This window comes from Lytechinus variegatus, chromosome 3, assembly GCF_018143015.1.
Source record: "Lytechinus variegatus isolate NC3 chromosome 3, Lvar_3.0, whole genome shotgun sequence".
In the NCBI taxonomy this organism is placed as follows: Eukaryota; Metazoa; Echinodermata; class Echinoidea; order Temnopleuroida; family Toxopneustidae; genus Lytechinus; species Lytechinus variegatus.
Window position 1 is genome coordinate 28,805,938 of NC_054742.1, and position 26,542 is coordinate 28,832,479.

Here is a 26,542-nt window from a genome sequence, read left to right on the forward strand (position 1 = left end):
CTTTAACAGTTTTACGAATCATATTCTAAAATGAGTTGAGTAGCGTTATGTGAAATTAAGCAAGAATTTTCAACTCTCATGTTGAAGCTTTTGTACAAAGGATATCTTTTAACATGATACATCAGTTTGGGCATAAAGTTATGTATTCGTCTTTCTGTTAGAAGTTAAAGGTCAAGTCCACCCAGGAAAAAATGTTGATTTGAGTAAATAAGAGAAGAATCAAACTAGCATAATGCTGAAAATTTCGTCCAAATCGGATATGAAATAAGAAAGTTGTGACATTCTAAAGTTTCGCTTAATTTTTACAAAACAGTTATATGCAAAACTCAGTGATGTGCGAATGAGATATAATACAATATATTGTTTGAATTACAGAATATTTCATTTATAATAAACTAAACAATATGGGCCAACTTGACTGAATCAAAATATAGTATGAAATGTTAATTCCACATGTTCTGAGAGGAATTAATCTTTGTTTCACTTGACAATGAGGAGAAAACTAGAATATTTCATATAATAAAATACAAAAGAAATAATGAGTGGATGACGTCATCAGTCTCCTCATTTGCATACCGAACAGGATGCATTACTGTTGTGAAATTAAGCGAAACTTTAAAATGTCATAACTTTCTTAGTCTACATCCGATCTTAATGATATTTTCAATGTTACACTCGTTGGATTGTTCTCGTCTTATTCAAATCTACTTTTGTTTTGGAGGATGGTTTATTCTGGTAAGCTAATTATGTCTTAAAGCTACGTATACATGGTATAAGGAAGTATTCGATTATCGTTGTTGTTTAGGGTTTTCTTCTCTTTTTTTGGGGAGGAGTGGCTATCCCTGGATTGCACAGCTCTTTTACTCCACCTCCAAATTTCGTATGTCATCATCTTTGCCCTACTATCAGCCCAATCAGTCTGGGAGGAAGGCGACTTGAGCTCCTATTCATAGAGAAAATGAAAAAGGAGATGAAGAGAGGGTGGAGAAGGCAAGAGGTACAGGGCAGACCAGAAGTCCAGAGGCGGGGCGGCCTGATAAAGAGGGTCTTTCTTAATCCCATCTTCGTCCACGGGGTATTGTCTTGGGTTTGTAGCCCGCCAAACCGGACCCACGATCCCGGTGAGCTTCTATCATCACCTCTCCTGACTCCGGTATCGCGTACACTAGAGATGAAAGCCTGATCAAACCTCCTTCCATATCAACACAAGTCACGTGATGTTTACCATGGTTACCATGTAGGTCAGTCAAACCTGAGATGGATGACAGAAATAAGGAAATATATCCGTTACAAATTGAAAAGGCATAGCTTTCATGAACTATTACTTTTAAGTGCCGTCAACACCAAGATAATTACTGACAAAATGTGCGCGTGGGTGTGTGCACAACATAAACATGAATATTTTTTTTTTGGAAAGTTTGGTTTGAAATTTGATATTTAGTAGTGTTTATTGATTGTATAATTTTCCCGAGTCCAAGTTTATACCGGTGATCATTTCACTGACTCCTCTACTTAATGGATTTTGGATAATGATTAGGAATGACTTGTCACTTAAAACCACAGCCAAGCAAAGTTTGTCCAAGTCATAATTGCCTCTATAGGTACTGTTTTGTTTTTATTTTTCCGTTTTCGCTAAAAATCATTTAAGTAGTTACATTCTATTGAAATGATTTTTTTTTCCTTTCAAACTAGGTATGTTGGAATGTATACGATATTTAGGCATACGTACATGTAGCTACATTCTTTCCATTCCATGAATAGTAAACGATATAGTATATTTAAATTTCTACTATGAAAAAAACTTTTTCGGATAGGAATAACAAATTGGTCCATTTGTCGAAAATTAATCGATTTACACTTTGATGATAAATTTTATCATAATCTGGAGGTCGTTTGAATTTTCAAGATGTTATTGCAAAAGTAGTTAATGTTTGAATAAGGTGAGAGAATTGGATTGATACTAATGTGAGTTGGATATAACGGGAAATAAATATGACATTTTAAACTAGATGTATTTTAACAATATCGAGATTTCAATGCGCCTTAACACATGTGCATTAAAGGTTAATGTTTAAATTAAAGCTTATGTTTAATCAGGTGAAACCAAAATATATCATTTTTAGGCGTCATTTAAAGACTATCTTTATTATTTACTGTGCTAACCCATCTCTCTTGTCCTGGTGTATTCTTATTCTTCTAATTTCCTTCATGTTTTTTCTTAAGTCATGTTAGCATATATTTGCTTTTAACTATTCTTTTCATATTTACATCATACTCCGTCATCTGTTTTGAAAAATGGACAGCATGAGCAATGTGGTATCCGTCATTTTCGCACTTTTTTCAATCTATAATGCTCTGACATTGATCAATGCTCCAGTCTGAATATTTCTATTGAGGCATGCCGCGGGGTTAATTGTGATGATGACACTCCGAAAATCGTTCTCCCTCGATTGTTTAAAACTACTTCCAACAATTTGGATATTTATCAGTAATGTAATATGGCCACATTCTCTACGCATGATCTTCATGGGAATTGAATGTCTACAATAATGTGTTTGCCTTGCATGTATCATTTGACAATACAAAAACACATGATTTTTTCATCTTTTTTTTCGAGGTCTGGTGTATCAAAGCAACTGCTCTGTCTGTTCAGTGTCGGTATGGTCGTTGTCTTGTGAGTTTGAAAACTCGGCACAGGTTGCGTCTTTTTTGTTAATCGAACCCGGTCCCTCGTTGCGGAAGGATCTGGGTGGATTTTCTCAAAGAAAGCTTTGAAGGGTTCCGCGTGTGTCTTGAGTATGTATGGCAGATGGAGAAAGAGAATATATATATATATTTACCCCCGAGTACACTGAGTTTTCTTCCTTGGTGATAAAAATAAAAATGGTAGTCTTTATCACGTATAATCAGATGTCCTGTTCCCAACCACGATGACATTCTTCTGACAGCGTCTAAAATATAATTCAATTATAAAATGTGCACTCTTGATCATTTCGGAAGGACCCAGATGTTGGTGAAAATTTTTGGCTATCAAAATGAGTAAATCATGCCCAAACATGGTCAAACATGATCTATTGACAAATTTGTGTAAAGAAGATGCCGTTCAATTAAATTAGGTCGCATTGATGTTAAGGAAAATTAACCTCTACCTTTGGCAGATTTCTCTCAGGGTTACATGCGATTTGAGTTTAATGTATGTTAATTATTCGCCAATGACAATTAAACAACAGAGGTTGAGCATTGTTTTCAAGTATCAAAAGTTCGGTATTCTACTGACCTTAACAGTTTGACAATTAAGGGACCCTTTTGCAGAAGATGTTTAAAGGATAGTATATTAGAGTCAATGTTAGTTGCATATTGGTTAAATTATATTGGCCAATTGTTTTAAATTGTTGGTGCATGAAAATTACTATTTCCATTTTTCAAGCAATATTCTAGTTAATTGTGACCAGTTGTTAGAAAATTTATTTATTCATATATAGATTTCATACAATTCCATATTTCTAAACTTTCAGACTCAAAACGAGAGAATTATTAGTTCGAGCCTATTTAGTATACTTCCACAATCCCGCAAACGTTCAGATATAATAAATTATTATATAAACAATGTAAAATGTAAACATTTTAAACCCCATGTGGAAAATCCCTCTAATAGTAAGGTACACTCGAACGGATCAACTGACAAATGTTGCAGGCATTACTCCTTGACATTTCCACTGACATAAGAAAATCTTGAAATTCATTTCTTCGCCTAACTCAAATCGCAGAAGTTTACTATTTTAGCGACAGGCCAACTTTTCTGGCTATTCTGTCATTAAATATTTAACCAACAGATACTTTTATGTTTCCTTTAAAAAAGGAGAAATGTCTTCTTCCAACTATTAAAAGGGGGACTCTATAATGACTATGTACTATCAAAGTTAGTTAAAACACACTTTTAACGTTTTATCCTTTGATATTTCCAGCAGAGTATAATGATGCGCGCCCAATTTGTGGTTGCTTCCCAATTCGATACCCCTTGGGGAACTAACTTTCTTCAAATCACGTTTTGTTGCTGGCCCGATTTTTGTGATTGCAGGTCGGTAAACTCCAGAGAGACCGTGTAGGCATCTTGGCTCGGCACCACGGAGTCTAGCAGCCGCCAGCTCTGCCTAGTATCGCCCCCGGCTGATCGGCATTGGATGAATGCAGACGTACATCCTATACCAAATACAGGAGAGAAAAATGCGAAGGATAAGAAAAGACGATGAAAAAAATACAGAAGAAATATTGAAATAAGTGGAACAGAGGCGAAGGACAAATTGGCAATCTTTATAATTGATCTAAATTTAGAACGTATGAAAGTTAAGGAGGTGGATATCGGAGAGTCCATGAGTACTAACTATAGTTGCAGATATTATTGACACCGATTAATGTTTGAAAGCAGAAATAAATACAAATCATAAAAATAACCCTCAATATCTAACGTTGATGTACAAAGATAATGGATGCTATCATTCTATCAAGTGTCATTTTTTAACACTTCAGAGAATAAAATTCTTGGCTAGAAAATGAATGAATGTAATGAATAAACATTATCCACTTGGAGAAAACTGAATGAACACAATGTGGTGGTCTGTTTTTCGTTCATCTGTCGAGTAAACAGTTTTGAGTTGTAGAGTCACAATAAAGACATGTATGCGAAAAGGTGTATTGCACTGTACATTATCCTTGGTAAAACGTATCGGCTGGTAATATAAGGTTCCCAAGTTTGCAAAGTCCCCCTTATCTGCGCACACGCGTATCTGAGCAATTTTAGTAAAAGAAGATAGGCCTACGCAACGACCACAATCTTTACACAAGCAATGCATAGAAAGATTTATATGACACCTAGATAGATCCTTGTGATTTAATTGGTTGTTTGATATCGTTCATTCAGTCCATTTTGCAATGACGTCATCAACCGTGCAATTGTGGATCCATTCACCGTGCAATTTTTGATCCATACGATTTTTTCCATTACACGCGCGCACATATACTGCAGCTGCAGGCACCAGCAGTGCGCATGTTGTAATGACGTAACCGAAGCAATCAACGACCAAACTCGCACTGCATGAGCACGTTTTGCATCGAAATTCATAAATTTCATATATGAAAAAAAAACAATTTTTAGGTGTCATATAATCCAAATAATTTTTTTTCATTCTTGCAAAGGACAGAATACTTCATTCGGTGAAAGATAAAATAATGATTCATTGAACTCGTGTACTCCTCGTTGAAAAGATCATTTTCATCTTTCACCTCATGAAGTATTCTGTCCATTGCACTCATAAACATTCATTATTTGTATAATGTATCGGATTTATTTTGATGAAATCTGTCTATTTATTGCAGGAGTCATGTCTGTGGTTGTTGCGTAATGATCTTCTACCGTGTTTACACTTAATCGGCATTTTGGTTCAGAACTAAATGCCGATGCAGAATAGGCTTTTTGTTTTCGTTCACACGTTGTCACAGCTCGCGGTTCAGAACCGCGAGCCGATACGAAAACCTGAAATGATACGCACACCAACAATATACGTCAATAAAGACAACGCTGGATCAGTGCGCTTACAATTACGTCACAATGGTAAAGTAAATGAAATGCGCACAAATTGCCGGTGCAGAATCGGCTTTCTGTTTACACGTAGTAAAAAAGCCGATTCTGCATCGGCTCGCGGTTCAGAACCTACACTGTTAAAAAAACCCTGATTTTACAGAAAAATAAAAGAAGATTTTGCAGAAAGCAATACCAGAATCATTCTTTAAATTCATGAAACATGAATTTTTCTGCATTTTAACAGAACAGGTCTGTTAGAAAAAGGGGAAAAGAGTCTTTTATTTAAGGAAATTTGTAAGATTACACACACCAAATACCAATTTCCTGTAAGATTACGCAATCTGGTAAGATTACAGGTGTTCTCGAGACTCTGCTGCAGGAACTTCTTTTAGTTTAAGGATAAATTTTCTAACAGTGTACTACTTAGGTGGTGCAAATTGCCGGTTCTGAATCGCGAGCCGATTCAAGTTACTCGCGTTTATACGCTATGAAAAAGCCGATGCTGCATCGGCTCCAAATGCCGATTAAGTGTAAACACGGTATCGGTAGCACATTCGAATGAGCGTAAACAAGCGCGCATTACTAACGCCCAATATCGAAGTCAATGCATAAGTGCGCATTAAAAGCAAACAGGGCCTTACACCCAAGAAAAAAACTATTTAGTTTTTACCACATGACTTCACATTAACGCTCATTTTAAAGCAAATAATCTCTGTTCGGTTCTTAACCATCACTCTCTCGATGAAGTGAAAGTATAGTTACATTCAAATCGGCTCGGAATGATAGTCCGTCTTATGGTATCACCAACGTTAATTATATGCTTACTATTATATGAATTTGCAATTAAAAAAATAGAGACAGAAAAAGAACGAACTGCTGAAAGAATGAAAGTAAAATGTTCCTCATATTCTTGTTTGTTCAAGCATTACGGATTTTAATTAAAGGAAAATCTACAATGTGTTCTTCTGTGGGGAAAGTGTTACTCAAATTAATTTGTTGTCATGTTGTCATTATCATTTAGCCGTATTTGTGTTACCTTTGGGGTTTTTTAGCATTCCATTAGCCCCAATCCAATAGCAATGAAATACAAAATGAGAGTAGAAATTCATGAGAAAAGAAATAACAGCCGCTCCATTGTGCTCATGTTGAAATGTCAGGAAATACACAATATACAAATAATGAATGTTTATGAGTACAATGGACAGAATACTTCATGGGGTAAAAAATTAAATGATCCGTTCATTAAAGCGTTGCCGAGTTGAATGAATCATTCTTTGCATCCTTCACCGAATATAAAGTATTCTATCCAATGCACAAATGAAAAGAACATTCATTATTTGGTTTATATGACATCTATTAAAAAACAAATTCTTTTTCATATGAAATTTATGGATTTCGATGCAAAATATGCTCATGCATCTGTTGATTATCGCGTACATACAACATGCGCACTGCAAACACGATTGGTTTTACTTGTGGTGCCTGCAGTCTCGGTGCGCGCGTACAATGAACAAAATTGTATTGATCCAAAATTGCACGGTTGATCACGTCTTGGTAAAATGGGCTAAATGATCGATATCAACCAACCAATCAAATGACAAGGATCTATCGTGGTGTCATATTATTTACATTATACATCTCATACAAAGATTATTGTCATTTGATTGGTTGAAAGCCATTCAATATATGACCCATTTTGTGCTGCATGCAGATTTTATTTTTCCATTGCACGGTTGACTTCTCTCCCTGAGCATGTATGTGTGCGTCCATTTTGTATGCTTGTGTGTGTGTGTGTTTGCGCGTATCAAAGTAAGCGCATCAACCTTACCTACTGTGCGCCTTAGATTCATAAATCAAAGTGCGTCCCCAAAGAATGAAAACAAGAACTTTTTTTCATACATGGAAAAAAATATTCATATCAGAGAAAGTGAGTTGCCAGACAAAGGCAAATATATACTAATTCCATCTTTTCCCCCTTTCTTTTCTTATTTTTCTATTTTTTCAAATAACACGATCGTAGAGTCGTATAAACCAAATGATGCATTTCTTCATTCGTCCATTATGCGACCTATCCACTGCATTGAGGCTTCTTGCAATAGATTGAACAGAGCCTCAACTCAAGTGAAGACAGATCGCATAATGAACTCGTGTGCGTGCCATTTATTGTAGTGATAACAATGCGTACATGATATCCCAGTCTATTTTCTTTTTAGCCATTTTGAGAGCAAGCAAAAATATATTTTCAGGTATGAATAAAACGCTGGTATGTTCTATTAATACTCAATACTTAATAAATTATCAAAATGTGTTGTATAGTCTGCAAGCTACATTTTGTAGTTTGCTGTTTATGATGAGGGTTTCGATCGATCATACACTTGAAAAGTGTTATGATCGACAACCGACACGATCACAACCACACAGGCGTAAGATAATGTTGTTTCATGTATTTTTTCAAAAAAGGTAGATAGTAAAAACGATTTGTGGGTCGATGTTTCCATTGGTTACTTTTACAAAGTACTAGAACGAATGATATCAAATCATAGGGATCAGTGGGAGACTGTTAAAGATTCCCAAACATCCCGAAACTAGAGCTGATTGTTGACAGGTCCTCCACATGGCAAAAAAATGCAAAAACGAGACGAAAAAAATAACCAACAACTTGTCAGTGGGAGCACCTCATCCTTTCGGCAAGCCCTCATCAAAATTTGAACGCTTACTACGAGTTTGGTTTTGTGTGCAGCTCTCGAAAATGTATTGCAACACTACTATTCCCCGACGAAAGTAAGCACCAGGATAAAAGGAGATGAGGTGGTAGTGAGATGGAAGAGAGAAAGAGAGACGGAGACGAAATCGTTGTCACCTCTAGATGTAAATACCAAACACGTTATACCTTGACTAGAACCTTATCTAGATAGTACCTTGGTTGTTGGTGATTGGTCAGGACGTGTCACATGACCATTGCTACCACAACGACAATCTGTTTGTGTCTTTCTTTCTTGATAATGGTGTCAACTCCGACTCAGATTGAAATAAATTTTTGGACGTGGTGACACCGGATTCTTGTGCGATGCAGGCGGTTGAATACTATGAGCGAGCACCAGCCATCTATGGAGCCGAGTACTTTGGGAGCCAAAATGCATCGGCTAATGGCTACGCCTATGGTAGCAGCGCTGGCCACCACCATCATCAGCAGTACTTTTACCATGACCAGGGACAGGGGGCCGTCAACGCTGGCGGTGGTGGCTACCATGGAATAGACCCACGGGAAGCAGCAGAAGCAGGAGGACTTTATGGGTCGGGTGAAAGCCCCGACCGGGCAAGTTCCGGCGGGGCAGGTGGTGGTAGTGGTGGCGGATGTGGAGGGAACTCATGTTCTGAGCAAGATGTATGTGCAGGGATGGTGAATTGTAGAACAGGTGCTGTCAATGGACAAGTCCCGAAGACTATCTACCCTTGGATGGTGGAATCGAGGCAAAATACTAGACAAAAGAAGCAACCAGAATGTGGTAGGTAAAATATATCAAGATAACAAAAAATTAGGATATGAGGAAGATGAAAGTTTAAGCTTTTTTGATCGGCAACTATGATTCACAGAAAAAAAAAACAAATCGACGATACATGATTCATGGGTAAATGCATCTCTCTCCCTCTCTCGCTTTCTCGATAACGACAAACTATGAAACATAGATTAGTAAAATACCTGGATAAAGCATCCGGCCATTTTTTTCTAGGAATCAAAACAAAAAAAAGGAACTAGAATATAATGTCTTTGATATCATATAGGTATGAGGTATCCATTTGGTATCCATTTTTAGAAATTACAGTAAGTGGAAAGTGTATGACGATGAATCTCTAAAAAAAATATGATGAAAATATATCATAATTGTATTTGTTGCATATCATCCCCTATAAAAGGGTAAAATAAGAGAGAGGGGGAAATTTTGCTATATACTGTTACAATAACTTTCATTAGCGATTTGTGACATCACTTTAACTGTGAATCATGTCAATAAATAGTAGGCCTATTATATACGAACGGTATTAATATTTCTGGTGAGTATGAAATCTGCCTATAGTTGCAGCATATAGTGACTAGAGTACTTTATTTTGAAATGGACGAATTTTGTACTACCGGGAATCGATTATAAATGCATATCTACACACCATCGAAGTTACTTGAGTTGTAAATAAAAAAAATCCATCAAACTAGGATGAATAATTGTCTCAAATTGAATATAAATATTCTCTTTTGAAATAGAAAGTGATGTTTTCATTCTCTTTAGTTTGAGATTGGGTATTGTGGAAATTATTTATTCCTTATTTAGCCTACATTCAATTTGCTGTATAAGAACATGAACCGAGTATACTTTTGAACTGAAATAATTATTGTTGAACACTAAACAATAAATAAATAGTTTATTATTCATTATTACCTTTGAAACTTCCCGTTCACGTATGTCATAATTTGGCTATCACAACTTTAATGCACATGGTTTCATTTATCCATGTTTTTGCCAGATTTTCATGACACTATTAAACTATTCAACATTTTGGGTTTTTAAGTGTGATATTGAATACCTCTTCGAACATATTCATGATATTGTTCCATGTAGAATTACTCCTCACATACATCATTACAATCGAAACCAGTTTCCAGATAATATCAGTATTGCTACCACACATGACACATGATCAGAGTCGTGAGTGATTTTTCAAAAATAATCTTTCATTTCTTGAACACTTTAGAGTCATATCCGGTGATTTATGTTTGAAACTTTTTTAAGGATATCCACAAAGACAAGGGTACTATTGAAATTAAGGGGTGGAAAATATAAGAGATGTCTTTATGTTGTGTAAGATTCACAGGATTAAAAAAGGCGGATGCAAGGTTTAATTTAGTAATTATATATCACATTCGTCGAGCCGTTAGTAGTAGTAGTAGTAGTAGTAGTAGTAGTAGTAGTAGTAGTAGTAGTAGTAGTAGTAGTAGTAGTAGTAGTAGTAGTAGTAGTAGTAGTAGTAGTAAAAGTAGTAATAGTAGAAGTATACTGGTAAAAGTAGAAGTAGAAATAGTTGTAGTAGTCAGTGGCGGCTCCATAAGTATAAAAGGGAAATGCCCCCCCCCCCCACCCACCCAGATTCATGATAACCATATTTTACTATGTGGTCCACCCGTGAAGTGATAGTTGATAATCTGGATTCTAAATATTGGACCTTAACTACATGACTAGTTACATTCAAGCAAATTGTTTTAAATTTTGATAGAGCTTATTCAATGTTCATTTTATCTGATCTTCAGATAAAGTTACCTAAGACTTCGATATCAAAAAAGAACTTGAACGTAATTTAATGGTGACACGACATTTTACTCCGATCTTAATATTTCAGAGAGAATATCGTTAGAGTTAAGATTGTAATATAGTTTTGGAACAGACCAATGTGAAAATAAGGATTAGGGCTTATTTAGATTTGGAGGTTAGCTTTATGTGAAGATTTTCCATCAGACTAATAATTGTCGGCGGAGCAAATGTCATAGAACTAATTAATAATATCGGAGTTTTTTGACAATCGTATAATAATATTCCTCCATTCTGTAGTGAACATACAACTACACTGTAAAAACTGCGGTGTTAAAACTGACACCAATTTGTGTTATAAGAGGACCACACCCTGAGGTGTTAAAATTACACCCTAGAGATTAAGCATAATACCAAATAGTGTAAATGTAACAACAGAAGTTGTTGTAATAACACCTATAGGTGTAAAACTAACACCACCAATTTAACACCGGTGTAAAATAACTGGTGTGGTCATCTATGTACACCGGTTAACACCACAGTTTTTGCTGTGTAGAGCCATATCTGAATTACGTTTTACATGATAATAATAATGTATAGCCCAGTTAGAAAATAATAATTCGTATTTTAAGAGTACAGTTTCAATTAGACACGTTACAATTTGTCTAGCTGCGTATTTATTCCTGATTTTCAGCAAGCCATTATTCTTTTGATTTAAAATGGCACAATTCCTGTTGGATTATCCAATTAAAATATTGACATCAGAAAAACTTATCATCTTTTTAGTTTAGAAACTTGAGTGTAAGTACGGTGTTGATTATCTTACCATGCCTATAGGCATACTTTGAACATCGGATCGGTGATTAAATATGAAATCTTCCTCAGATTTGTTATGGCATTTCAAAGCCCCACAATATTGACCTGTATTGAGTAGATCACATGTTAACCACCTCTTCAGTTCTTGATTCAATAATATGTACTCTTCCATGCAGCTTTAGAAGATGTAGATGTAGTAAAAGTGGATTTTTCGCAGATGAATACAAATTAACAACGTTTACGTTGAATAAAGAGAAATATAAGTCGTGGTTATGAAGTAAGACCAGTAGTATTTTGAATCAGCGTTATCATTCAACGAAAGGCTTTACTTAACAACAAATAAATATATTATCAATTAATATTACAACCAAACAATGGAAACGTTTATCTTTGAAAACCAGTCTAAAAGATTATCCAACGAGATTTAAGCCCTCTTTACAGAGAAAATATAAGAATTACTTTATCTTTATTGTTATGATTGTGTGTCACTTTGTCTTGTAAAGACATGTGTAACGTCTTGAGTGATCAGCGCTTGTACGTTGGAAATACTTTATATTATCGTTGTTATGCTTCCCATAGACCGTAATAGTTAAGTATCACGACTACATTATAAATTTAGATGTAAGTATCGGTCAAAATACTTTATATCGATTGACCTCGCGTGTTGGTGTTGAGTTCAACATCTCAATCATACCAAACCTACCAGACACGAAGACATTTGGCATCAACGCAGATTGGTGGCTCTTTCCTTCTCTCTCTACTTCTCCTCCTATGTTATGTGTGACACTCATTTGAGTTAAGTCATTTACCACTCTCTCTTTCTCTACCAACTACAACACAATGTAATTCTTCACCCAGCATTTGAACTCTCGCGGAATATTAAAGAGGAGAATGGATCCTGGAGAAAGATAACCCAAAGCAGAATTAAGATATCTTTGCTTTTTTCCATGTCAATGTAATGGATAAATTTGCAAATAAAAAGAAAATTGTATTAAACATGTGGTTAGAACGGATTGACCACACCTCCGTCAGATATTATGCATGCACGTGATAATATCTTATGTGGTCTCTGCATGCTTATTATTTTGTTCATCAAAACTTGTTTGCTTTGAGATATTTCAATCATATTTACACAATTGAATATATTCTTATTCTCATAAATAAACCGGATGGATATTTTCCTATCACCTCAACATTACACATGTTGTGAATGTCACAATGCAGTTAATCATGATTCCTTTTTCATGCAAATTGTTTATCAACTACAAACGTTTAAACGCTATGGCAAAATACATGTGTAATTATGCAACTCTAAGGCAGGAGTTTGGTCGCCTATGGTAGTAATTTACAAGGTTTTATGAAACCGTTCCGTGCTTTTGATTTCATCTTTAAGCCCTTCACAAATGAAGACATATAATTTGGACGGCGTCTCGTTGAAATGAAGGAAAGTGGTGTAGCAATGAACTAGCATAGAGTCTGGCTAACTCATCAAACAGAAGAGTGGCATTTCACGGGCCTCACTTCATGTGAAGGCAGCCAAAAGACACTTGACTTGGAGGTCACATTTATAAGCAATTGTGTTTTAAAGGTAGACTGGTATTAGTCAGGTCCAATGGTGTCTTTATATTTAAAATTTAAAATGTTTCATCTCTAATTGAGAGATCATGGACACTTAAAATCTCAAATTTTACACATAATTATACGCCAATGTTCTATAATAGTTAAATGACATCTGGGCTACAATCTTAACTTATATAGTTATGGGAAATGCACTTTATTTACCGTATTAAGCACTGTCTTATTAAGTATACCTTGGAGGATCTACATGGACAACGACGAGTCCATAATAATGTTAGGACCAACGTTGACATTTCCCATCCACCTCATGATTACTTCCGGTTGGTGATAATGTGAAAGTCGTCTCCTAGGAGCAGACTGCTCGTGTAACCCTTAAAATTGATAACAAACAATGTCAAAAGTTTTCACTTAAAAGAGTGACATGAATATTCTAGGTAATAATTAAGATAATGTTGAAAATGATTTACTAGCAGACAGTAGAGGGTAAAATCTTAGTGGATAATTTCCCGGACTCATCAACAAGATCCGGGGTTCGAATCCCACTATGACGCTCGCGTCCTTTGGCAAGGCGTTTGTCTACATTTCCCACTCTCCACCCATTAGTGTATCCGGCAGGAAGATAATCATTGAACGCTCGAGTGTAACCATGCTAAAACGGGGTAATAGTATACACGGCTAGGAAACATTGTATAAAGCGCTGTATAAATGTTGCATATTGTTATTATTTGCTATAGCATGATAAAAATAAGTGACATTGCAGACAGAGAAGGGAATATTCTATTTAAAAAATGATTTGTCTCCTTACACATCTCATGAGATCCTAAACATTTCTTCTTCAATTTTCTTTTAGTCGATTTAACCCAGTGCACCCATATTATTGAGATGAGGATCCCGTTTCACAAACTACCACAAAAATTTCGATTTGGCTGCTGAGCCATTTTCACCATTACCGTAATTTTTTTAAAAAACATTGGCCTGATTTTAGTATTTAAAAAAATACTTAACTTGCATGAGTACATTGGACTCAAAGTGCATCCAAATTGTTCTAGTAGTAAATTACTCGAATTCAATTACATTTAGTAGAATCTTTGCAAAGACGAGTTGATAATTCTGATCATTTGCACTAGTATCGACTCTAGTAGATTATGTCAGTGCCCATGTGATCCGATGAGATAGCAAACTAATAGTCGCGAACGGCTACATGGCAAGTGAAATGTAAATTTTGAAATTATACAATTTCCAATTTAATCATTTTAAACGTTTTTATCATTCACGAAAGATATAAATTAAAAATAAATAAAAAAGCGGACACTATTTGTTGTAATTCTCCTTTCTTGTGGTTTAGTTTTGAGGAATCTGCTTGAAGATTATTGTGCCAAATCACATAAGCAATGACTTTGTCCTAAAGGGGTTAACTGGCAGTTTAAAACGGTTGAATTCCTTGATAAATGATACGTGAATCAGTGGCAAGGAATTGTGGGTTGTACTGAGTTCTTCGAAAACTTTAACAGGAAGCATTCTCTCTGATGTTGACAGCTACGTGTAGTGGATTTACCAAATACCTGTATAGGCCTACACCTTAATTCGTAACACATTCGCTACTGATTTGCGTGAAAATCACCAAATTGAACCCAGTCGCGTTCCCGTTGTCTAGGAAATTGGCTGTACTTGACCTCTTACAATCAACCTGAAAAAGCTCATCAAATCGTCATTAGTCGCCAGATTTCGTCTGCTTGATATTTCAAATGACAGACACAAGACAGTCTCTCACTTTTAGTTTTACTTTACCTTTTTTTCTGGTGAGGGGTGAAAATATTCGTGTACAATACCTTGTATAGTACACAATAATATTTTGTAGTCTTGTGATAATGTTTAGATTGAGCAGTGTTATTCTTGAGGTTTCTAATAGTAACATTTCAGTTTCACTAATATGGAGATTTTTTTCAAGAATTCGATGGCTAATAATTTTGACATCAGTCATTTTACTCTGAATGCCGTATTTTGGAGACCGGAAGTGAATAGGCGTTGTCCTGTATGTAAATGATTTTAATATTTTGATCCTATTTTTATACACACTCCGAATGAAGGAATTTTTATTCTTTTTTTATCTGTCTTAGTCAAATAAATTGAATTCAATACAAATTATCTTCAATAAAAAAGACAACATAAATTACATGTATATAACAGAGTTAAGTGATAAAGCAAGGAAGATAACATAAGAAACCCCTTCCAATAAATTGTGGGTGGTTGATGGTATTCTGTTTTATTTCGTTTTTGCTTCACTTTTTAAGCATTGTTTTGATATTTTGGGGCGGTTCATTTTTTTCTTTTTCACCCATCGACATAGAGAGCTACAATATTTGCAGAAAAATAATTATTATATTTTCCTTCCCCTTGTTATTGTGCATATTCTGGACTTATAACATTGAAAATATTATGTAGCTGTTGGAGATCGAAAAATATTTCCAAATTTAGACGTTAGTTGCGAAACGAACCGTTGGCAATATAGGCCAGGTGCATATCATATAAACTAGTTCACATAAGAGCTTTAACTTTCACTTTCGTATTTAATATCCATGATGGTTTTTACATATTTTCACTCATTCTGAATTACATTTTGTTCATGCTTCAATTATCCCACCTTTGCTGAAGACAAAGAATAAACTGGTACTGCGAATACGATTACCTGCATCAAGAGTATATGTCCTCAGGACTACAACATAAGACACCCCCTTCCCGCCTTCGTTCTTTCCCTTCACGTAACCGTATCCCTCCGTTTCCGTAGAAAATTTATTTATTTTTGTTTCATATCATTTGAATAAAAACTTGATAAACCTATTTTGCCATAGATCTTTTAAGTTTTCCATTGAGTCATTGTGTTCAATCTTGTTAAGTTCTTCGAAAGCATTACATGCTAACAGAAAAAAATAAAGAAGAAGAAAAAGTAAACAAATATTTTACATCTTTGTATTGTCTCTACTTACTAATTTTGAACTTTCGAACCATCATTCCACCGCCTCACTCCCCCTGATTTTTTTATCCCTGTGTATCTGTTTATCTATCTGTTTGTTCACTCTCTCATGTATCTACTGCATTGGCAAGCAGGCCACCCCCCTCCCCTCCTCCATCCCCCCCTCTCTCTCTCTTATTTTTGGGGCTAGAGAGTAGAGGATATATCGAAAATTATTTTCTCATTATCTCTATGATTGAAATAGCACATGTATCAAAATGAACAATCGCACCGAAGTATGATGTGCATGTTAATGATACACGTTATTCGTTCTCTCAAGGTCATCCATTTCTATTTCTAGTACCACTGATTTGCTCTGGTTTTTAGCAGGCTAGGTTCAGAGAGTACAGTAGATGTGCAAACTGAAACTATTTTACCGCATTTCCAGCTGCTAACTCTACCAAAGATATTGGTATGGGAAAGTACGTGTTATTTCGTGAACGACAGTTAGTCCGGAATTTTATCTATTCGTAGTTTTAATTTTTTGCTTTGTAATTTATTAAACACCTCAAAAAAGGGCTTTGATATTTAGTCATCCCCTATTCATAAATCATCACTATCAAACGCAAATATGTAAAGATATAATCTTCATACCGGACTTGTGCGTTATTACTCTAAACATACACCTGCAAAGAAGTATTTTGTATTTCAATTTTTGAAAAGGGTATCAGAAATCATTATTGTGTGATTAGATATAATTGAACAATCTACTCCTTAACTATACAAACATATCGATAAATGGAATAGTGAATCTATAAATGGGTGGATAATTAAGTGAATAACGAGTATCTAATACAATAATTTTAGTGTTTAAGAAATCAATATGACGAAATATAATGTTTTTCATATTTAAGTTCTTTTTACGCAATGATAGAAATATTAGTACTATTATGGGTAATTACTGTAAAGCCATATACTTCATTTCGCATAAGATTTTAATTCTCCTTTCAGTTGATCTAAATCATGATATATTTAACTAACAAAAAAAATGTTGCATCGTTTTCAAAAAGTAATAATTGCTAATTAACAATATTTATCACTTTGAATCATTACCCTATAGTCTCAACTCCGCAAGAGTTGTTTTGAATCAGTGTTGAAGACTGTCAAACTGGGAATGATTAATGGAATAATTTACGCATCACAGTACAAACTCACACTCATCACTCACCGAGTCTCTTTGAAGATGGGAGCGAGCCGCAAGCGAGGCGAACCCATGAGTAAACGAAAGGTGGACTTGAGGCTAATGGGGTGACGAATTATCCATCACGGCCTAAGAGAATGAGTGTTTACTATACCTTTTCATGCTATTGTATCAAAATCATCTTTGCCCACCATCGTTTGTTTTTATCGCTGATCGTTCTCTCTCTATTTCTTTATTCACTCCCTCGTAGTTGCTTATGTTCTTCTTCTGTCACTGGTTTACAGATGGAGAGGGGCTTGGGGGCACTGACCACTCACAAAAAATCACGACTAAGGAAAAAAGGGGGGGATAAAAAAAGAAAAAAGGACAGGAAAAGGAGTAAAACATAAAACTATTTGCTGAATATCATGTCAATATCTTACGAACAAATTATTTTTTTTTCTTTAAAAAAAATCCAAATATTTGGTTGCTTGTTCTCTTCTTTTGAGACATGTTTCCCAATTTGTCAAGGGTTCTAAATTTTGTTTTTAGCTGATTATGCTACTGGTTTATGTTCACTTGATGATCCAGCCGAACCCATGCAAATTTAGTCATCATTCAGCTTGTTAAATAAAGCAAACGTAGATCTGTAATGATAATCATATACTGCCTACATACTATGGCAGGTGAATCGCGAATAATAAAAAAATATTTGTATTGATAATGAGATGATGAAGTTACTAATGTTTCGTCACTGTCACAACGAAACAGGAAATACCGGGGGGGGGGCTACGTTTGTTGGGATGATGTATGCTTTGACGCCTTTCATTCACATCTTTGACCTAACAAAATAATGTTGTGACCCCCCCCAAAAAAAAAAAAAAAAATAGTTTCATCGTGTTAATATGGTTATTCGTAAAAATAAATTGTTTTCCATGCGCTGTCGAAATGCCAGTGTGTGAAGTTCGTAGAACCGAAAAAAGAACGCGCATCCTTGAGTTTATATGCGCAAAGACAGCTTCGTCACGTCCCGGGACTTTGCACGTAATGTCACTTCGACAAATGGACACTCATGATTAACCACAATTTCAAGAAATCGGCAACCATTAAGAAGAAATTGGCTCTAACAACCAGCAATTGAAACTCTGAGCCTTTAGTAATTGATGTGAAAGCTGAAAGTAAACAATCAGAATTAATATCTCGGAATCACCTTTTATCGACCAATGGTCTAATGTTCCAGTTATTGGTGACAGTGACAATTTTAAGTCTCATTCTATTTGACAGTATAATACTATCAAACATGCTTTTACTACTAGGTTGAGCATAGGGGCAAGTTGAGCCACCACCCCCTGGCCAATAATGAATGAGTCGGACATCGTAGTGGTGGCATGTATTGATGACCCATTGCATAACCCCTAACCCCACCACATTTTTCAACTTTGAAACAAAAGTACTTTTTTAGAGGGAAAAATGCAAATTTCAGCCCCAAAAGTAAAAAAGGTGTGAAATAGATATGTGCTTTTTACACGCACACGTCTTTAAATATAATAAAGACATCAGATCAACATTGTTAGTCCAGGTATGGATCTTCATTCTTGTCGTAGTTTTTTACATGATGGATGCATAAGAAATGTGTGGATGTGAAATTATCGCATTAAGTAAGGACTGGGGTAAGTTGAGCAAGCAAACATAGGGCAAGTTGAGCCATGGTAATTCTTATGGTAATGTATATAAAAACAAAGAAACCTTAAAAAGCCATCGATGTGCAGGCAGAAAGGAGCAAATTTACATGACTGTTCCTTTCCTTTAGAGGATGTTGGTATTTATAGAGAATAAGTGAGTGAAAAGACTTTTAAATTAAAAAAAATACATGGTGGTTCTTCCCCCATACATTTTGTACATAGTTTTTGTGGCTCAATTTACCCCAGAAGGTGGCTCAACTTACTCCACAGATGGGGCAAGTTGAGCCATCTGACATGTCTTTTTTCAATGGTGACAGTGACTTTCAGTGTGGGGGGTAGAAAGTTACATATAGGTTAAAAATCTTTCAAAAGAATTAGATTTTAAGGCATGCGAGGTACTTATTTCTTCAAGATCATTAATAATATCAATTCTAACATGCAAAGAGCAAAAAGTGTCACAACCTACCCCGCCTTCCTATAGTATAAATCCTTACCTTATTATTTGCCTTATTTATGTCTTTGCCTATACAACATAGCCATACATATTAAGTCTCCGACTAACAACGTGCTTTGCCATACATCTTTGTTTTAATTTCCACCTTACAAGTTGTCCTTATTTTATAATATACAATTTTATTTCGTTGTTTCTGCGGGATTTTTGACATTGTAAGCATAGTCTCTCATTCTGATTACTATGACGTATGTAATAATGCTTTCTATATTTATGATTATGGATTACCCGTAACATAAACATGGTATGCGAACTCATGGTTGAAAAAATTATGCAAACGTACGGTAGTACAATTTATACTTAATTTCTGTCATAATCCTAATCCTATTCGAGAAAGTTTAGGTCCATGTAATGTATATATTTTTTCACAGTCATTGACTCCTTCATTGGATATAATGTGCACGGTTTATTCTCAATTTGAACAAATTCTAAACGTATCGTCAGTGAGATCTGTCCTATAGTGCTTTATTATAAACCACTTCGATTTTGACAAAGATTATTGTGACCTTTTACACTAAAAAGATTGAGTAAAAAAATTCCCTATTTTGTGTAGAAAGGAAACATGCATGTTTGCTTGGAAATTTCCCCCCATACTGGGCAAAATGCAATTTAAGAGTAAATTTCAACGCAACGTTGACTAAAATTTACAATGTATTTGGTATCATTTTACCCAGAAAACATGTCTATACTCGGCCTTCTATTCCTGCTGCGCGTTCCCATGCCTTTTGCAGATCTTCCAATCCTCTCATATTCTTCAAAATTGCTTGATCGTCTTTCCTAAGTCATCTAATGCCTTTGATGTTTATTGATATTATGTATTTTAATTTTGTTTATTATGTATTATATAATATGTCTTAAAAATATATATGTTACAATTAATTTGGTATGGTTTTCCGGGATGCAACACTGTACGGGTCATTTTATCCTTGTTGTCTTCCTAAGACATACTATTTTTATACTTGTCAAAATAAAAAAAATAAAAGATGAGAATGATCTTCAAAATAATACAATATTACACAGTGTATCAGTTAAAGTTTTAGAACAGATTAACCAAAGAGTCCTGCAGGTTTGTCATTTTCATCATATTCAAAAATATGTTAGCATAATATTCAACGCTACACAAGAACAATATAATCAAACTGTAAATTTCACCTATTGATATTAGACTTTATTTTGGAATATTCTGCTAACATCCTACGGAAGTATATGTGCTTCCAAAACTATATTTGTATCATTTTCCCGACAAAAACAAACAGAAGAAAATGTTTTATTTATTTGTACAAATTTGTTTATGCGAAATTTTCACATTATGCTTACCACATTTCGCTTTATATGTTTTATTGTAATCAATGAATCACAGAGGGGTAAATGGCTTTTATTCCGAAAAAAATATTAAACATTATCGAAAGACTACTGACACTAAATTTGATAAATAAAAAAAATCAAATTTTGACAAATAATCAGTAAATGAAAAGTACTACAACGGCTTGAACACTTTCGTATGAATGCGATGAACATTATTTCAATTTCATAATTTCATTGAACTTTACTACAGCTTTAGAAAGACATTGTAGTAAAAACAAATGGATTTTGATAACAATATGTCGATTCTTTCTCGCGTAATCTATCAGTATCAATATTTTTAAAAGAGCTTTAAAATGCTTGATAATGATGATAATAATAATAATAATAATATTAGTGATAATAACAAAATATAACTTTTATATATAGCACTTACTCCAATGTTTTCAGTCGGTACATAATATAATTATTATCTTTTTATAATTTTATACGCTGTTGATGAGCATGATAAGAAAATATATAGATATTTAATATTTTATGCCATCTCGATGTGCTCTCGACTGCTGTCAAAATGTCTTTCTGTATTTTTAAAGGTTGTTAAAAATCCGTGCTTATTTTCTATATATTTTCAAATATACATTAAGAAGAAAATTATTTCTATATAAAAATCACCATATGATTTCCAATTAATAATATTTCAGAACGATTAACGTTAATATAAATACTTATTGGGGTATGAAACACAAATTTCTTAGATTTATTTTCATTTTTTCCCATCTCTAATTTTGTTTCAGTAATCGAGGATAAAAAGAAACCTTTACCCTCGGTAGCGCCCAGTGAGAGTCCGCCTATCATCCCAAATGATATCCACAGTGGAGGACATGGTGGTGGAAGTGGAGCAGGTGGAGCACCAGGAGGGGGAGGAGGGGAAGGAGTAATCGGAGCCGGACATGGAGCACAAGGTAGCGCGATGAGCCCAAACCTGAATAACCATGCCAACGGAATCAGTCAAAGAGAAAGCGGGAGCTCTGGGTCGATGAACGGGGGAAGTAGTGGCGGAAACGGAGGTAGCAGTCCGAAGCGAAATCGAACGGCTTTTACCAGCGCACAGTTAGTCGAGCTGGAAAAGGAATTTCATTTCAACCGGTACTTGTGTCGCCCACGGAGAGTCGAAATGGCAAAATCTTTGAATCTCACAGAGAGACAAATTAAGATTTGGTTTCAGAATCGAAGGATGAAATACAAAAGAGATATGAAAGAAACAGAGCGAGCTGAACGAGGTATCAAAGTTTCAGACTCAGTGCTAGCTCGCCAAGCCGAGAGAGCTGGACATGTCAGCGGCGAGCCGTTTCTCTTCGGTTTCCACCCGGGTAGCTCACATCACTCAGAAAGAACATTTCGCGGGGCGCCTGCCTATTGTCAATTTTCATACTCTTGTACACAAGAACAATCGCTTGAAGCGACTCCGCATCTAACACACTTGTGAAACTCAGTATGTCATATTTGATGATGTAAATATTGACACACAAAACGTTTTATTGTGGTTCAGGAACTACGGATGTGATTCGAGATGACGTTTTCAACCTGCAACTGAATGACTATGCATAACACTGTGACAATATTAAACATTTAGTATTTATAGTCTTATGAATATTTCACAGAGCGGGAGAGTATGTAGGACGTTTTGTTGTTGAAAATTTCATTGTAAAAAAAATAATGTACTGTATAAAATATTAAGATAGTGTTAAGAATATACGATAACACAAATAATGAGTATGAACTCTTTCTTTATAACAACCAATAAAATTCTTGCCACATTGTCGATGACAAAAGTAAGGCGAGTGTGCCATGCCATGGAATAGATGAGTAATGGCAAAAAATTCTGATTAAAATCTATACATTGCTTACAATAAATATGTGCAATGTCACACTTTACATACCTTCCAGCACCTTTTGTAAGTCTTGATTAATATGAATGAAATCCATTAACTTATGGTACATACAAGTTGAATTCGTGCATAGTTTAACCTCTGCCATTTGAATATTGATCTGCTGAAACTCTTGTTGAATTTATGACGAATTTTGCTAGATTTGTGATGAATAGATTGAATAATATCATTCAAAAACTCACATTGATAGATATCACAAATCCTATATAACATTGCTGACCTTACCCCCCCCCCCACACACACACACAATAATATTAAAAATAGAAAATACTGATATGTTAAAAAGGAGATACTGCATTGAAAATAAAAATGATGTCATACCACATATTTATGATCAAACTGATAATCAGACAGTAAAGTTGAAGCCCTTCATGACATGAATTATTTCTCCGCCGGTATACCACGATCTTATTCAGTGCATAGTGTTTAATACGTAAGTAAGGACATGCCATTCGCCATTGTGTTGAAGGTTTCACTGTCAAATATTTTTGAGATATATTTGAATATATGAAATAATGCAGCCAAACATTTAGAATGAATAAAAAGTTCTTAAAAAAGATACGACCAGAACACTTCATTTGAAAATTAGTACTCTGAACATGTTGAAGCTATACTTTGATGCTACAATAACAAAGCTAAGACGTCTATATTGTATGGAGAGGGCCATTGTGTACTTTATTACGTATTTCAGTATTTGCACATACTTTATTCGACTTCAAATTAAATAGTAAATTTCCAAAGGGCCAGCTCAGCGTTAAAACGCTCAATATTGGAACACGACACTATGTCCAGATCTACTGTAGATTACGTAATAATTCACAGAGTGACGTACAGGGCTAAATTGATGAAGTAAAACGATTATGAATGAAGAAGATCATCTTTTGAAAGGAAAATATAAAAACAAAATTCAGAACATTATGCAGTTGCTGGAACTACCCGGCTGGTAGCACATGCGTGGTATTTCAAATACATATTGTATCACGTATGGGGGTATCCGATGTATTAATTGCTGAATTCAAACTTGTTAAATCTATCACAGTACTCTGAAATATATATAAAAATATGATTGACATGAGATGAAAAGGTGAACATTAGTTGTCATTGTAAAAGAAATGTAACAGTCATCTTGTAACTGAGTTTGAGAAATGAAATAAAATGAATAAATATAAATGAGAAATACTGTTTATTCTCCCATTGTGACTAACGGTATGATGATTACTATGAGTCCAGGGGTAGTGATTGTAGGATAGCCTTGAAACACAAATATTTTTTTCTCATCATTATTTAGAACCATGGCTGATGTGTGTGTGTAGACACGCTGAGCCCTTTCAAAAGTGCGACATCTCTTAATCGGTGTAATTTGTGGATATTATAAGCTAATTGCATAATTAGATGCAATTATCTAATATGTTTGAGTGGTTGCTCGTTTGATTAAATGGGATAATGAATCTCTGACTGTTTGATGGATGTAATAATGGGTAGATGTTTTACTTGGATATTTGCTTCATGAACGATTTTATATTGCATAGAATTGATATGCTTCGAAAATTGTGAAACTCGAATTAATATTATCGATTGATTCATTTAGTTAATCAATGATTGTATCACAATATTTCTATTGATGCAGGTTTTGATTGATTGTTTGAGTAATGCTTAAGTCAAAATCGATCATTGATTATTCGATTTATTTGTTCAATGATTTTTTAGGTGAAGGGATTGATTATATTTGTAATGGCTGCTCGGTTGATCGATCCTTTAATTATTTATTGTATTTATTAATGATTGAGTGGTTTAGTTACGAGTAATCTTGTTTATTTCTGGTTGATTGCTTGATTGATGAATGTCAATTGGGTGATGACTGACTGATTGATTGATTGATTGATTGCTTATTTGATTAATTGTTTGCTTTATTGATTAATTGGTGGGTTTATTAATGATTTATTTTTTTATTGATTTATTGATAGATTGATTCATTATGTAAGTAAGTGAGTGCATGAGCGATTCATTGATCGATTGATTGATTGATTGATTGATTGATTGATTGATTGATTGATTGATAGATTGATTGATTGATTGATTTTATTATGGAGTTACATAGGTCTATTTGGTCGAGTGGCTTATAGTGAGTAATAATTAAAGACATTACATGTCTTGAATTCATTATGATGACGGATCAGTTGTAGTTTATTCGATTATCTGTTTACATTACACTCAAATATGATGAATGTTTCATTCTCTAACTCCCCCCCCCCCCCCTCTCTCTCTCTCTCTCTCTCTTTCACTCGATCTCTATTTTGACTTATTTTCTTGTAAAGACACACTTTATTTAGATGAAACAAGTATCTTTAAAAATCTAAATTATATACACGTTAAACCCATGGCGCATACCGTGAAAAGTGAGGAAAGTGGGATACTGTGAGAAAAAACAACAACACATATCCGACATGTTGGTATGTCGGAGTGCATTGTTACAGACATGACGGTGGTGAGTCCTCCTCGAGCAAGCAGTTTTTCTCATCTTCTCATTTGAAGGTCATCCTCCGCACCATCATCTTGCCCTTTATTGGTATGCCAAGCGTGTCACAAGATAGTAACGTGTCTTCATCTTCTTCTTCATCATCATCATCTTCTTCACCATCTCACGTTGACCCCATCTGCTATAGCAAACTTAGACCGAAGAGATAACAGCCGAGGTATTAAGGCAATTAAGTCAACGCAGGAATTAAATGCATGACGGTTTCAGCAGTCTTCATTAAACATATAATTATTATATGCCCTCCGTGGTAAATAAAAACGTTATACAAAAGAAATCATGTCTGTTTAAAAAATTGGTTCCCATGCACTATTCTCAAATTTTCAAATTCATAAATCAATAGGAAAACAAAAATCATCATTGTGTTTTTTAATTGTAGATACATGAAGAAAGAATTGTGAAACAAAATTAGTTTATACTCTCTTGCAACGTTTCTTTATTGCAAGCATGTACATCATACAGTTTTCGAAACTGAAGTGGCTACCCTGGGTAAATGTACCTATATTTTTATTTTCATCATAATGGGAATGTACAAGTGCAAATTTTATTTTTCTTTTTTCAAAGTCAAAGGATTCAACTTTCTTTATATCAACTATAAGTTAAGGTTACAAAGTCCTAAACGATTCCTTTTGGATGTTGTGTACCGATAATTACCGATGTCTATTATCGCTGATGTTCTTAATCTTGTGATTGAAAACAAAGATCTTACAAAATAATGTAGGTGGATAGAAAAAGCAATACAGCACTGGATGAATTCCAATATTTACTTTTGCTAATTGGGATTGTTTTACTTCAGTGTTTATATTCATTCTATTTCAACCTAACAAAAAAATCCGACATACAAAACTAAATGCATTTTACCGAGAGAAGAAAATACAAAAATGTCCACATAACCTTAAAGAAAAATGGAGAATGGGGAGAAAAAAATTGTCGTTTTCTCTCTCAAATATGATGAGTTCTTTGTTTGCAAGAAGGCAATGTGAAATCCCCACTTGTTCTCGTCAAGCCGTGACCAACTAGTGTAGAGCAATATCAAGTCAAACGCTTTTCCACTGAAATGGCACCTGCAAAAACTCACACATCGAGTCTGCACGACTGCCTTCTAAATGATTCTACCGTATGCCTGCGTATAATGAACGCATTATACACTAAAACGCTGTACTAAA

At 34.8% G+C, this 26,542-nt stretch overlaps 1 protein-coding gene and 1 long non-coding RNA gene across 2 annotated transcripts in view; one reads left to right on the plus strand and one right to left on the minus strand.

Annotated features, from left to right (window-relative positions):
* Positions 1–674: 674 nt before the first annotated feature.
* LOC121410699 overlaps positions 675–26,542 on the minus strand; it is a 28,205-nt gene continuing 2,337 nt past the window's right edge. Inside the window, exons 2-3 of the long non-coding RNA XR_005969365.1 lie at positions 4,032–4,200; positions 675–1,252 (exon numbers count right to left, since the gene is read on the minus strand). This is a non-coding gene — a long non-coding RNA (uncharacterized LOC121410699). The remainder of the gene's footprint in view (positions 1,253–4,031; positions 4,201–26,542) is intronic.
* On the plus strand, positions 8,381–24,029 carry LOC121410698 (homeobox protein Hox-B3-like). Its single transcript, XM_041602948.1, has 2 exons — positions 8,381–9,084; positions 21,689–24,029. The coding sequence occupies exons 1-2, from the start codon at positions 8,646–8,648 to the stop codon at positions 22,378–22,380; spliced, it is 1,131 nt and encodes a 376-aa protein (XP_041458882.1). The 5' UTR covers positions 8,381–8,645; the 3' UTR covers positions 22,381–24,029.

Excerpts from the sequence above, each read along its gene's own strand:
- LOC121410698 (XM_041602948.1), top strand. The coding sequence starts at position 8,646 with ATGCAGGCGGTTGAATACTATGAGCGAGCACCAGCCATCTATGGAGCC. Across the intron at positions 9,085-21,688 it reads AAAGAAGCAACCAGAATGTG|TAATCGAGGATAAAAAGAAA; the intron begins GTAGGTAAAATA and ends ATTTTGTTTCAG.